This window comes from Sturnira hondurensis, unplaced genomic scaffold (genome assembly GCF_014824575.4).
Source record: "Sturnira hondurensis isolate 20B ecotype Veracruz unplaced genomic scaffold, ASM1482457v3 Scaffold0004711, whole genome shotgun sequence".
In the NCBI taxonomy this organism is placed as follows: Eukaryota; Metazoa; Chordata; class Mammalia; order Chiroptera; family Phyllostomidae; genus Sturnira; species Sturnira hondurensis.
This window is the reverse complement of record NW_028077342.1, coordinates 1,976,618-1,991,298: the sequence shown is the minus strand read 5'-3', so window position 1 is coordinate 1,991,298 and position 14,681 is coordinate 1,976,618. Positions and strand designations below refer to the sequence as shown.

The window sequence follows — 14,681 nt, the reverse complement described above, 5'->3', positions numbered from 1 at the left end:
TGCAGAGGGATGGCTTACCTTTTGAATTCCTAAGCCTATGCTCTAGCTCAAATTTTGTGTCACTATTCAAAATCAAATTTACATTACCAATATTGACTTTGACCATAAGTTAGTTAATTCCAGGTATCTTCATTTTTGGTTACTATATCACAGAGATTCCTCCAACCAGTGCCAATCTCCCATAGTAAGCCTGTGGATTGATAGTAAGAAAACAGGGCTAACCTCTTGTCTTTTTTTTCCTCTCTCTAGAACACTTAAGTATTATCACCACCATCAACAAGATTGGAAAAGGTAGGTAAGAGTGATTCACAGACTAGGTAGTTATACACAAAGTCCATTTGTGGGAAGATGTGATGTCTTTAAAATATGGGATTCACATGGCTGAAAGATGGACCAAAATATAGCAGAAAGCATTCTGAGCTTTCTGTGAGACTTCAAAAGTACCCCAGGTTCAGCTTCCCTCAATACGTTTATTACTCTGGTCTCACCCCCAACTTCCTCAGTTGAAGGCTGATATCTTAGCCCCCCACCTAATGTGTGGGTGGCAAGAAAATTCAAGGTGTTTGTGGTTTGGGCATGAAGAAGCTGTAGCACAAGCATAAATTCCTGTAGGGACAGTATGAAAGTACAACAAATTCCATGGAGTCTACACTAGGTATTTTTATTCTTGTATGTATGAAATATCAAATAGTTGGCTCTTTAGAACCAGCCATTTCTTCCCTTCAAGAAATTATAGATTCTTCTTGTTCTATGTAGCCTACATCTAAATAGTGCTTTCATTCTTCACCCCATTTGTACCTGAACTAAGATTCGGAAAGATTTAAAAAGTTATGAGCACTTGAAGGACATTAGAGATTATTAGTTTAGTCCAGAAGTTTTTCAGTTGTGTTTGGAAAATTCCTAATGGTCTGCCTATGTACCTTGTAAACTTACAACCATGGAATTAGGGTATATCCTGAAGGGGTTTGTGAAGAGGTAAGGTGAGACTGAGAGAGTGGAGCATACATATGTATGTATTTCATCTTTTCTTACTTCTATAAGGACATATGTTCATCCAGTTAAACATTCATCAAACAGTTTCTGGGTGTCAGGGACACCAAAGAAACAAGACATGGTTATTACCTTCCAAGCAATTTGTATCTAAAAATGAATTAGAGAAACAACAGTGGTGTTAGATGTAAAAAAAAAGGCAAACAGTAATAACAGCTATCAGTTACTGTGCATTTGCTATCTTCCACGAGCTATGCTAAATATTTATAAACACTAATTCATTTAAATCTCAATAAACCTCTGAGTTAAGTATGGTTATTATCTCCCTTTTAAACAAGAAGTGACTGAAGTGCAGAAATGAGGGAGGATTAGGTAACATGGTACAAGCAAGTAAACTGTGGGAGTACAAATGGTACACATACTTTGAAAACACCGAAGGGCATTAACTGTAAAGCTGGATTGATGAAAGCTTTACAAAGACACGTAACATTTAAACTGGGAATAGAAAGGTGAGGAGGAAAGAAGGGTGTTGAGGCAAATGGAGCAGCATGAGAAAGTCCTGGAGGCCTGAAAAAGGATTGCCTATTCTGGGGAACAAAGAATGTGTTGCTAGAACCTGATTGTGAGAGCTGAAGTGCCTAGCTTGAGTCTGAGCTTTTACTTCCTAGGTTAATTGGAAATCATTAAAACTTTGCATGCCAGGAACTCAGACAATTAACTATTTCAACTGAAAGATTAATGTGACATCAGAGTTATCAACGCTCAAAGAGGTGAAAGGCCAGATGGCCCAGTGGCAGGCTGTTGTCATGGTCCAATGGTCAAAGAGAGCATTGATAAGCTAGATCATTGAGTCTAACTTCTTCCCTGGAATTTCTACTTTTTATTCTTAATTCTACCTTCTGGAACCATGCAAACTAAATTCAGATTTCTTAAAATATTGTAATCCTTGATATACTTTTTCAAATACAGCAAGACTCTTTGTACTCTGAGTCTTAGCTCTTTCCATAGGGGGATTGTGACCTCAGTGATTAATAAGGACTTTCTCAGCTGTAACATTTTGTTATTCCAAGTCACTGAGACCTCTGAATCTGTTTTTATCAGCTGGTATTTTGAATGATAGGGACAGTTCCTCTGTTGTATTTGGCTAGAGTTGTTTCTCCTCTTTCAGGAGTAGATTGCAAGTCCTTTTTGTAGTATGCTCCAGCTCAGGGTGACCATTTCCCTCTTGTTCCATTTCAACAGCAGTATCCAGAGACTTTAGAGAAGACAATGTGAGGATGCTGGGCATGGAGATTCCTGTAAAGGATATTGAGATGCTGGCTTCTATCTTAATTGCCATGGGTGTCATTCTCTTGCTTATTGTTCTGGCTCTTGGTGGTGTGGTCTGGTACCAACATCGTCAAAAAAAGCTACGGCGCAACAGGAGGTCAATCCTGGATGACAGCTTTAAGCTTCTGTCTCTCAAGAACTAACAGCTGGATCTTGGAACTACACATCTGGAATGCTTTCTCAGCAGGCCATGGACCAACAACTGACCTCACTGTAAAAGGGACATGGGTGGTAGGCAGACAGAGGAGGGAATCAAACTTGTTTGGGTATTTTTTCACTTATTTATTTACATAGAAATGCTATACATTCTCTTTTCCTTTAACTTTCTTTGCTCTACTTGAGAACCTGTGGCTAGATGAGTCCCCTAGTATTATATATTCCAAATTTCAATGGCTAGATTATGACACTCATTGACACTTGAAAGATGTGGAAATTTCTAAAAACTGATCCTCCTCACAAAGTACATACCAAAAGTAAAACACATTGAATAGGCTTCTACTGCTTTCCAGGACCTAGGCAAATTGACTGTGAACCAAGGCTAAGTTACCTGTGAGGGTAATCCATACTTAAACTAAGGGATAAAAAAGCATGGGTACAATGAGGAAATGGGTGGGGTGAGATTTGAAGATCCAAAATGTATTTTGATTCTCCTTGAAAAGAAACTATCTTGGAAAAGTGGGTGGGTGATGGTTGCCATGAGCAACTTTAACTTCTGAACCCAGAGCTCTTCTCCTGAGGAAGCCAGTCTTCAAAATTCCTGGCACAATCACACTGAAGAGAATGTTGAGTGTCTTATCCATATAATAAGTAGAAATTCCTATACATTAAAGTACTTGTTAGAATAATGTAAGGGTGAATTTGATGATTTTGATGGTTCCTCTGGCCTCTGGAAGGTTGTGACTATGATTAAAACAAAGGCCACTCAATGGTTGGGTGAGGAGTAGGTATAGAATGGGTCGATCCTTTGTGGAGTCTGCAAGCTTGTGTTTTAGAAATGAAAAGCCTGTCCCAGAGGAAGTCTCAAAGTCAGGTGGTGGTTGCCATCTTTTGGCCCATAGGTGCCAAAAGTCTTCTGAACACCAAGAAAAGCTGCAAGAGGAAAATAGAGGGCTGAGACCCAAACCTGTCCCCTGGGCAAGGAAAGGTGGACACAGATCTCATGGAATCTTTTGGTAGTTGGGAATACAAGAGGTCTACTTGAAATTTGGGGGGCCTCTTTAAGACACAGAACCCTTCCATCTAACATATTAAAGCACTATTTCTTTGTTACCTGTAAGTTGAAGCCTATTTGACCTCTTGGTAAGAAAGCACAGACAAGAAAGTAGGGATGGTATGAGATGTCCTACCCTCACTACAATATACATATTAACATTTTGCATGGCAAGTGAACAGAAGGGGCTGCAGAAACAGTGAAGATGATACCCTGAAATACACAGTGCTTTATACTTTACAAAGCATCTAATACATGATTGCATTTGACCTTCATGCATTCTGTAAGGGCACTATTTAGTTCTACATTTAAATAAATAGAGACAACAAACTGTACTTGAACAATTAAATAAATACAATTTAAAAAAGGAGAGTTGGTGATTTTACCTAAGGACATTTAGCTATAAGTTCAGCAGGGATTCAAGCCTTCATCTATTTGACTCCAAATACCTGTTCCATCACCCTATAACATGAAAACCTCCACTAATCTCCATCCTTTGTGCCCATATTGACTCCAACTTTCTTATCTTGTGAGCCAACCTGTCTGCATAGTTAGCAACCCCTTACACGTCAAATGTAGAAACCCACAAGCCTGGTGTTCAGTTGCCATATCATGTTGAAGTTTTAAGGGAAAAAAACAGGCCATAGCCTATCATTCATTGTAGTTTACAGTGGGTCAGTGATTTCCTGAGGAACCTTGCTGCAAATCTCAGAAACATAGCAGATGGTGGAGGTAGGGGAAGGTTTGGATACCTAGTTATAAAATTAACTGTTAAACTTTTTAAGCCATTGCATAATCAATGCACACAATAGCAGAACTACTTTGGCCTATTATTAATTTGGAGGTTTTTGAAAACCCAGTGCACTCTAGGGACTCCAGTCAACAATATTTATAACTTATATTCAACTGGGAGGTTATTAGCTTGGTCATGAATCTAAGACAAGGATAGAAAGGTAAGTGGGATAGGGATATATTTTTTCTGAGTATGTAATACTGCCCCAGATTGAGGAATGTAAGCTCGATCCCATGCATTTTAGAAATATATTTTTCGGTGTGGAGAGTTTGCTCCCAATGAGAATGCAGAAGTGGGTTTTTTTTTTTGTTTTTTGTTTTTGTTTTTTACAATTAAGTGACACTTTCATCCATTTGACTGCTCAAACCAGAAACCCCCAAAGTCAACACAACAGTGATTCTTGTTTACCTCAAAAATATCTTTAACTAATTCATTTGCTTCTATCTTCATTGCTACCACACCAGTCTAAAACATAACCATCTGTTATCTGGACTAGTGTGGTAGCCTCCTTCCTCATATTCACTCCAGCACTCTGTGCAGAAAAGTGATGTTTTAAAAATATAAATTAGCCTTCCAATCCAGATGAGATGCAATAGACTCATCTCTCCCTGGAGACAAACAAACCCTAGAAATAATGAAAGAGGAAACAAGAACTCAAAAATATATAGAGAGGTAGGCATCCTGGAGAAAAATAAAGCAACAGGGCAAATGGGTATCTTGCCAACACCCAACCAAGGAGAATTCATCCAAAGATGAAAGAGAAGTCCTAGTGACAACCCCATGGGGGCCTGGAGACACTGAAAAAAGGGACTGAGGACAAGCCCTTCTGACACCAAGTGACCACAGAAGGTTCTCTATACCCCTGCAGGCCAGAGACTCTTCTACCCCAAAGGAAATTTCAACATATTAAGCCCAGAACCACTCTTCATGCCTGCAATGTAGAATATTCCTTTTCCTACTCAGAAATAATAAGTGGTTCTGGCAGGGATCAATAGGAGCCTCAGTGACACCCAAGAAACCAAGCAAGACAAAAATAAATACAACAAAATCAATGACAATTACATTATCATACAAAATTATGCCAAAACCCTGTGCTAAACTTAAGTAATGTGACTGTCTCCTAAAAAAGATGGTTTAAATGTGGCCCAGAGTTCCATTATACCAAGAACAAGGAAAATCACAACTTTAATGGGAAAAGACAATCAATAGAAACAAACACTAGGATGAATCAGATGTTTAAATAATCTGAAAAGGACTGTAAAAGTCATACAAATGCAACAAGTAATAAATGTTTTTGAGAAATAAAAATTTTAGCAAAAAAATGAAAGTTATAAAAGGAAAATACATGAAAATTATAGAACAGAAAAAGAGAATAACTGATTTAAAAAAACCCACTGACTGAGCTCACCAGTAGAGATGACAAAGGATATAATTAATGAAATTGAAGATAAATTAATAGAATTTATTCAATGCAAATAAACAAAATTGAGTTAACAGAATCCCAGCAGCTTGTACAACAAAAGAAACATATCCAGCATTTATATCAGGATTCACAGAATAGAAGGAGGGACTGAAAAATATTCAAAGAAACAATGGTTGAAAATTTGGCAAAAGATGTGTATAGATGCAAAAGCTGAATAAACCCAAAATAGGAAAAGCCAAAGAAATCTATGCCAAAGCATAGTATATTTAACTTCTAAATACTACAAATAAGAAAAAAACCTTAAAATCTCCAAGGAAAACAACATATTGTTTCTAGAGAAACATAAATTTGAATGACTGGGTTTCTAGCTAAAGCTCTGGAGGTCAGAAAAAAGTAGGAACATTTTTCAGTTTCTGAAAGTAAAAGACTGTCAATCTCAAATCTATATTGAGTGAATCTACCCTTCAGAAATTAAGGGAAAATAAAGACAATCTCAGACTAAGGAATACTAAGGGAATTTATTACTAACAGACCCACCCTTAAAGGGCGGCTCAGATAAAGTTGATCAAATATAAATAACATGATGAAATAAAAAATACTGTAACATCAGAAATGAATAAATATAGAAAAAGCAAAACTAAGGATAAATGATACTATAAAATTTTAACATAGCATGCTTCATTCTTTGTGCTCAGTTAAGGATCCCCACTTCAACTTTAGCAGGCAATACAGTAAAAATACTGCTTCACTGGGTGACAGTGCAGGAGGGCATTCATTACAGTGATGCAGAAGCTGGGAAAAAGGGAGTGGTGGCAGAAGACAGAGAAGTGCCCAAGACTGAGCCAGAGGCTAATAAGAGTAGAGCAGGAGAAAAAACAAAGAAAAACGAAAAAGAGGCAGCAGGAGAGGGGTCAGTCCTGTATGAGAATTCCCCACAGATAAGAAAACCTCACCCATCAGTAAATGAATGGATAAAAAAACTATGGTACATATACACAATGGAATTTTATGCTGCAGAAAGAAAGGAGCTCCTACCTTTTGCAACAGCATGGATGGAACTGGAAAGCATTATGCTGAGTGAAATAAGCCAGGTGTTGAAGGACAAGTACCATATAATCTCACCTTTAACAGGAAGCTAAACAACAAAACAAACAAGCAAGCAAAATATAACCAAAGACACTGAAATAGAGAACAGTCTGACAGTGACCAGAGGGGAGAGGGGAGGGAATTTCAGGGGAAATAGGGGAGGGATTTAGAGGAACATATATAAAGGATACATGGACAACAACTGAGAAGGGTGGAAATGGGAGGGAGGTGAGGAGCATGGGGATGGGATGGGATGGGAGTAATAGACAGAAAACTGTACTTGAAAAATAATTACATAAAAAAATTGGAAAAAAAATATATATATATAACAAAAAGAAAAGAAAAGAAAACCTCACCCAGTGGCAAATCGACCACCCTCAAGATCTGCTCCTGGAATGTGGATGGGCTTCAAGTCTGGATTAAAAAGAAAGGTTTAGATTGTGTAAAGGAAGAAGCCCCAGATATCCTGTGCTTGCAAGAGACCAAATGTTCAGAGAATAAACTACCAGTTGAACTTCAAGAGCTGCCTGGACTATGCCATCAGTACTGGTCCACTCCTTCAGACAAGGAAGAGTACAATGGTGTGGGCCTACTTTCTTCCCAGTGCCTGCTCAGTCTTCTATGGCATTGGGGAGGAGGAACATGGTCAAGAAGGCCAAGTTATTGCGGCTGAATATGATGTGTTTGTGCTGGTAACAGCCTATGTACCTAATGCACCCTATAGGGTATACCATGTGCACCCTATAGGGCACATGCCTGGGTTGCAGGCCAGGTCCCCCGAGTAGGGGGCATGTGAGCAGCAACCACACATTAATGTTTCTCTCCCTCTCTTTCACTTTCCTTCCCCCTCTTTAAAAAATAAAATAAATAAAGTCTTTTTAAAAAGATTTTATTTATTTATCTTTAGAGAGGAAGGGAAGGAGGGAAGGAGAGAAATATCAATGTATGATTGCCTCTCGTGAGTCCCCTGCTGGGAACTGTCCTGCAACCCAGGCATGTGCCCTGACTGGGAATCGAACAATTGTGTGGTTCGCAGACCCGCACTCAATCCACTGAGCTACACCAGCCAGGGCTAAAGTCTTTTTAAAAATAAATAGAATTGATTAAAAATAAAAACAAAACACTTCAAAATTTGTGAGAAGCAGCTATAGCAGTGCTAGGAGGAAAATTTATAGAACTAAAATGCATTAGAATACAGAAAATGTGTTAAGTTAATAAAATAAGTTTCTACATAAAGAAACTATAAGCAAAAGAGATAATAAACCCAAAGTAAGCAGAAAGGCAGCATACAGATAAGAATAGAAATCAATGAAACTCAAAGCAGGAAAATAATAAACAAAGCAAAAAAACCGCTTCTTAAAAATCAATAAAAATAAAATCAAATTGATAAAACTAACAGAAGTGACAAAGATAAAAATACACAAGATACAAAACACCATTATCAGAACTGAAATGGGTTACCATTGCAAATCCTTCCTCCATGGAAGGTGACATTATTAAGATCGGAACATAGGTCATTCTAATCTCAGTCCCATTGACAAGACACCATTGGAAAATCCCAGAACGTGGAGGTGAGGCAGAAACACCATAATGGACCAAAGAGATAGAGAAGCATTGTATTGGAAGGGTAAAAGGAGTAGTTTCACTTTGACCATATAACCTCTCCCCCAGGCTGGAACAACACCACATTGAGCAGAATCCTCTAGGTCTACATTTTTTGTAGTGGGAAAGAAAGCCCAAGGTAAACATCCAGCTACTCCAGAGTTTGGAGATTCTTTCCAGGAAGCCCACTCATCTCTGGCCTCATGGAGAACACTGGGGAATCTGTGGGGCTCAACCACCAGGGATCAGATAGAAATAAAGAAAGGGTGCGATATGCAGCAACCAGCTATTAGATTTTGGTATACCATGTTCATGCTAGTGGCAACACTCTAATGAGACCCCAGCCAGAAGTTCTGCCCATCTGCAGGGCTAAGGGGTGATCCTATCTGGTAAGTGAGCTTGGTTGGCACTTCTCCATGAATTGGGTATCTGGAATACTGGCCATGAAGCCTATTCTACAGCCTCTCCTGGGCAAGAAAGCAAACTCACAGTTTTGCCTAACTGCTGAGCATAGCCTCCAATTCTGCCTGGCCAAAGAACCTGAGTAGTCAAGAAGACCATCTTTTAGCCCCACTCATACTGGGAAGCAAGCCAACAGCTTTTCTCAATTACTGAGCACAGCCTCTTACCCTGAATAACCATGGAATTTAAACAGAGACCCTGTGCATCCTTCAAGCCCTATTTATAGTCTTGTCTAGCCACAGAGCATCGCCTACAATCCTGTCTGATTACTGAACACAGCCTGAAGCAGGGCCCAAACAAAGGTGATTACAGAGCCCAGCTAATGGTCACACTTAACCTCAGAGCCCAGCAGGCCTATACAACCATAGAGCTTGGCCAGTGGTATCCCCCTTCAGAAAACAGGCAGTGGTTTCACCATAATAGGTACACTAGTCTCAAGGCACATCTGCTTGTAGATGCTACCGGCTGACACATGCAGTAATGAAGCAGAGCTGACTGGTCAGGAAATTCTCTATAAATTCTGGAATGGGAGACTACCTACTTAAATGTGGAAATACAAAGTAAGGATACAAGGATCACAAAGAATCAAGTAAAAAGACACCACCAATGGAAATTAATAAAGCTCTCATAATGGAGCCTAAAGAAATGGAGATCTAAAAAATGCATAAACGAAATGAGAAAATCAACAAATAAATAGAAACCATAGAGATCATAGAACTGAAAAGTGGATTGTATGCACTAAAGTATTCAATAGAGGACTTTAAGAGCAGACATAACAAAGCTTAAAACAGAATTCATGAATTGTGTAGATCATTTGATATTATGCAGTTAGAGAAAGAAATAATAAAAAAAATAGACTGTGAAGAGAGCCTATCGGTCTGGTGGGATATCAGGATGACAAACGGAATATGCATCACTGAAATTCCAAAGGAGAGGAGAAAAAATAGGACAGAAAGTCAATTTAAAGCAATATTGTCTGAAAACTTTCCTAACATGGAGAGACAAATGAACATCCAGATTCATGAGGCACAAATGACCCCAAATTGGGTGGACTAGAAAAGCGTTACACCAAGACATATTATAAATTGTCAAAGGTAAAAGATAAAGAGAGAAATGTAAAGCAGCAAGTGAAAAATGACTTGTCATATACAAAGGAACCCCATAAGACTAGTAGTGGATTTCTTAGCAGAAACTTTGCAGCCCGAGAGAGTGGGATGCTATATTCAAAATGTTGAAAGAAAAACTTTCCACCAGGGATATACTACATATGCCAAATCTTTCCTTCATAAATTAAAGTAAGACAAAAACTTTTCAAAAAACAACAGAAGCTGAGAGAATTCATCACACTAGAGTTGCCTTAGAATAAATACTAAAGGGCATTTTTCAAACTGAATTAAAAGGATGATCATTAATATTGTAAAAGCATATAAATGTGTAATGTGTGAAACTCACTGGTAATAATAAATATATATTCAAAGTCAGAACCTCTAATATTAAGTGGTGCATAAATTATTTGCAACTCTAGTTTAAAACTCAGCCCTGACTGGTGTGGTTCAATGGTTTGGTTGTCATCCCACAAAGTGAAGGGTTGCTAGTTCGATTCCCAGTCATGGCATATGCCTGGGTTGTGGGCCAGGTTCTTGGTTAGGGGCATGTGGTAGGTGACTGATAGGTGTCATGCATTGGTGTTTCTGCTCCTCTCTTTTTCCCTCCCTTCCCCTAGCTCTTAAAAAAAAAGGTTAAAAAACAAACAGATGGCCCTGGCTGGTGTAGCTCAGTAGATTGAGCATGGACCTGTGAACCAGAGGATCGTGGTTCAATTCCCAGTCAGGGCATATGCCTAGGTTGCAGGCAAGTTTTCAGCAAAATATGCATGAGAGGCAACCATATATTGATCTTTCTCTCCCTTTCTCCTTCCCTTCCCCTCTAAAGATAAATAAATTTAAAAAAACAGATGAAAAATAACTATAACTATAATAATTAGTTATTGGATACAAAATACTTAAGGAGATATATATTTTGATATTAAATACCTAAAATGTGTGGTGGAAGAAGTAAAAGTAAAGTGTCTGTCATCTATTGAAGTTAAGTTGTTCTCAGTTTAAAATAGGTTGTTATAATGAGATATTTTTATGTAAGCCTCATGGTGATCACAAAGGGAAAAAAACCTATAGTACAAGGTCTGTCCAGAAAAAGTCCAGCTACTGTTATAATGACAATGGTTTGTATGACATGCATTTAACCTGGCAGATAAGGAGAGTGGACTGGAATGCACATGCATGAACAATGGTGACTTCATTGCACTAGTCAGTGGGGACAGTAGAAGCCGTTGAGTGAGTATGTGTACTGTGTGGTTATCACATTCAAAATGACTGAGCAGGTAGAGCAACAAATCTGCATCAAATTTTGTGTGACTCTTGAACCTTCCTCTGGAAACTCTTCAGCTGATTCAGAAGGCCTCAGCTATGGGCAACTGGTGATTAGCAGCTCCATCATGACAAGGCATTGGCTCATGCATCACGTCTTGTGCAAAGTTTTTGGCAAAACATCAAATCACCCAGGTAACTTAGCACTCCTACAGATCAGATTTGGTGTCTTGAGACTTCTGGCTTTTCCTAAAAGTAAAATCACCTTCGAATGGGAAGAGATTTCAGACAATTGATGAGATTCAGGAAAATACAATGGAGCAGCTGATGGCAATTAGGAGGACTGTGTGGGGTCCCATTGTGCCTACTTTGAAGGGGACTGAGGCGTCATTGTTCTATACACAGTGTTTCTTCTGTCTTGTATCTTCTTCAGTAAATGGCTGTATTTTTCATAGTACACGGCTGGATACTTTCTGGACAGACTTCATATACAAGTTCTGCTTTCATATGTGTTCAGTAGATAACAGCCCTTTCATGAGAACATTCCTCAATCATAGACATTAAACTAATATTATCGTCATTCTGTTTGACATTTATTTTCCAGGACAAGCTCATTGTTTTTGTTGGTAAAGCACCTATTAAATAGTGTATTTAAATTGCTCCCTCTGATTTTATGTAGGTTTCAAGACCATTGTGTGAGCCTTGATCCAGTACAGTGAAGGAGCTTTCTGTTGTAGTGATACTATATTCTGTCTGAATGTGTTCACCTGTATAGCTGTTTATGGGAAACCTGTGGAATAAATGTTTGCAATGGCTCCCAGATAATTATTCCTTTATTTTTTTAATATATTTTATTGATTATACCATTACAGTTGTTCTATTCCCCCCCTTCAATCCCTTCCACCCGCACCCTCCCTCCCCCACCATTCTGCCCCCCTTAGTTTATAACCACGTGTCTCAAGTTCTTTGGATTCTATATTTCCCCCACTATTCTCACCCTCCCCCCTATCTATTTTCTACCTACCATCTATGCTATTTTCTGTGCCTTCTCCCCCCTTCTCCCCCTCCCACCCCCCTGTTTCTAACCCTCCATGTGATCTTCATTTCCTTGGTTCCACTCCTGATCTAGCTGTCCTCTTGGTTTGCTTTTGTTTTAGGTGTGGTTGTTAATAACTGTGAGTTTGCTGTCCTTCACTGTTCATATTTTTCATCTTCTTTTTCTTAGATAAGTCCCTTTAGCATTTCATATAATAAGGGCTTGGTAATAATGAACTCCTTGAACTTGACCTTATCTGAGAAGCACTTTATCTGTCCTTCCATTCTAAATGAAAGCTTTGCTGGATAAAGCAATCTTGGCTGTAGGTCTTTGGATTTCATGACTTGGAATACTTCTTTCCAGCCCCTTCTTGCCTGTAAGGTCTCTTTTGAGAAATCCGCTGACAGTCTGATGGGTACTCCTTTGTAGGTGACTGTCCCCTTATCCCTTGCTGCTTCTAGGATTCTCTCCTTCATTTTGGTCTTGGCTAATGTAATTATGATGTGCCTTGGTGTGTTCCTTCTTGGGTCCAACTTCTTTGGCACTCTCTGAGCTTCCTGGATTTCCTGGAAGTCTATTTCCTTTGCCAGACTGGGGAAGTTCTCCTTTATTATTTGTTCAAATACGTTTTCCACTCGTGGCTGTTTCTTTCCCCCTTCTGGTACCCCTATAATTCGGATGTTGGAACGTTTAAAGATGTCCTGGAGGTTCCTAAGCCTCTCCTCATTTTTTTGAATTCTCATTTCTTCATTCCTTTCTGGTGGGATGTTTTGTTCTTCCTTCTGGTCCATTCCATTGATTTGAGTCCCCGTTTCCTTTCCATCACTATTGGTTTCCTGTGCATCTCCCTTCATTTCAATTAGTTTAGCCTTCATATGTTCCTCTAATTTGTGACTTTGTTCCTCTAATTTGTGACTATAATCTACCAGTTCTGTGAGCATCCTGATAAATAGTGTCCTGAATTGTGCTTCTGAGAGGCTGGCAATTTCTCGGTCGCTTAGAGTTATTGGCTCTGGGACTTTGAGTTCTTCTTGTGCCATCTTTCGGGTTGTTCGTGCCTGTTCCATAGCAGGATCAGAGCCCTAAAGTGTTCACTAGAGCAGGGCAACTAAGTCGCTGGGTTGTGACGTTGTATGTGGGGGCGGGGTCAAAGAGGGACAATGGCTCTCACTGGTATTGCAGGGCAACTAAGTCGCTGGGTTGTGACGCTGTATGTGGGGGCGGGGTCAAAGAGCGACAATGGCTCTCACTGGTCTTGCAGGGCAACTAAGTCGCTGGGTTGTGACGCTGTATGTGGGGGCGGGGTCAAAGAGGGACTATGGCGTCCTGTCCGCCGCCTGCCGCCACGGCCCTCACCAGTGCTGCAGTTGCTGCCGTCACCTGGCCCACGTGTTTCGTCCCACTGCTCGCGAGTGTGCCACCGCCATCAGCCCTCGCCCCCTGGGGCCTGCGTGGTCTGTCTCACTGTGCGCGAATATGCGCCCGAGGTCTGCCCCACACCCCAGCTGGTTCTCGTCTGCCTGCGCGCCTGGGTCGGGGGCCCTGTCCTGCCCGACCCTGCTCGCTGCTGGCTCCGCCCCTCTTACCGTCCCGTTGAACGGTTAGATGTAGTCGGACTTCCGTATAATTCAATTTTCTGTCCTTTGGTTGTGTCTTTGTTTCTCCAAACCTTTGTTGTATTCAAACTTGGTTGTGGGAGAAGGCACAGTGTTTCCACCTATGACTCCATCTTGGCGGAAGTCTAATTATTCCTTTAAAATAAGGATCACTGCTGCATAGTATTCCATTGTGTAAATGCACCATAGTTTTTTTTTAGTTTTAATTGTTGTTCAAGTACAGTTTTCTGCCTTTTACTCCCATCCCAGCCCACCCCCCAGCCCTACCCACCACCCTTTAATTCCCACCCCCCTTGTTTTTGTCCATATAGCATTTATACTTGTTCCTGCAAACCCTTCCCCTTTTCCCCTGAAATTCCCTCCCCTCTCCCCTCTGGTCACTATCAACCTGCTCTGTATTTCAGTGTCTTTGGTTGTATTTTGCTTCTTTGTTTGTGTGTTAATTAGGTTCCTGTTAAAGGTGAGATTATATGGTATTTGTCTTTCACCTGCTGGCTTATCTCACTTAGCATAATGCTTTCCAGTTCCATCCCTGCTGTCACAAAGGGTAGGAGCTCCTTCTTTCTTTCTGTGGCATAGAATTCCATTGTGTAAATGTACCGGGGCTTTTTGATCCACTCATTTACTGATGGACACTTAGGTTGCTTCCAGCACTTGGCTATTGTAAATTATACTGTTATGAACACTGGGGTACATAGGTCTTTTTGAATTGGTGTTTCAGGATTCTTAGGGTATAGTCCCAGCAGTGGAATCACTGTGTCCAAAGGC

The 14,681-nt window shown here is 40.0% G+C and overlaps 2 protein-coding genes across 2 annotated transcripts in view; both read left to right on the top strand.

Annotated features, from left to right (window-relative positions):
• The window catches only part of HEPH (hephaestin), a 74,020-nt gene extending 70,158 nt beyond the window's left edge, over positions 1 to 3,862 (top strand). The window contains exons 20-21 of the mRNA XM_037045988.1: positions 250 to 291; positions 2,233 to 3,862. Coding sequence (XP_036901883.1) covers positions 250 to 291; positions 2,233 to 2,462 — 272 coding nt within the window. The 3' untranslated portion in view covers positions 2,463 to 3,862. The remainder of the gene's footprint in view (positions 1 to 249; positions 292 to 2,232) is intronic.
• Positions 3,271 to 14,681, top strand: part of LOC118986948 (DNA-(apurinic or apyrimidinic site) endonuclease-like) — a 63,097-nt gene continuing 51,686 nt past the window's right edge. Inside the window, 4 exon segments of the mRNA XM_037046002.1 lie at positions 3,271 to 3,349; positions 6,418 to 6,679; positions 7,171 to 7,434; positions 7,436 to 7,556. Of these exon segments, the coding sequence (XP_036901897.1) occupies positions 3,271 to 3,349; positions 6,418 to 6,679; positions 7,171 to 7,434; positions 7,436 to 7,556 (726 nt within the window).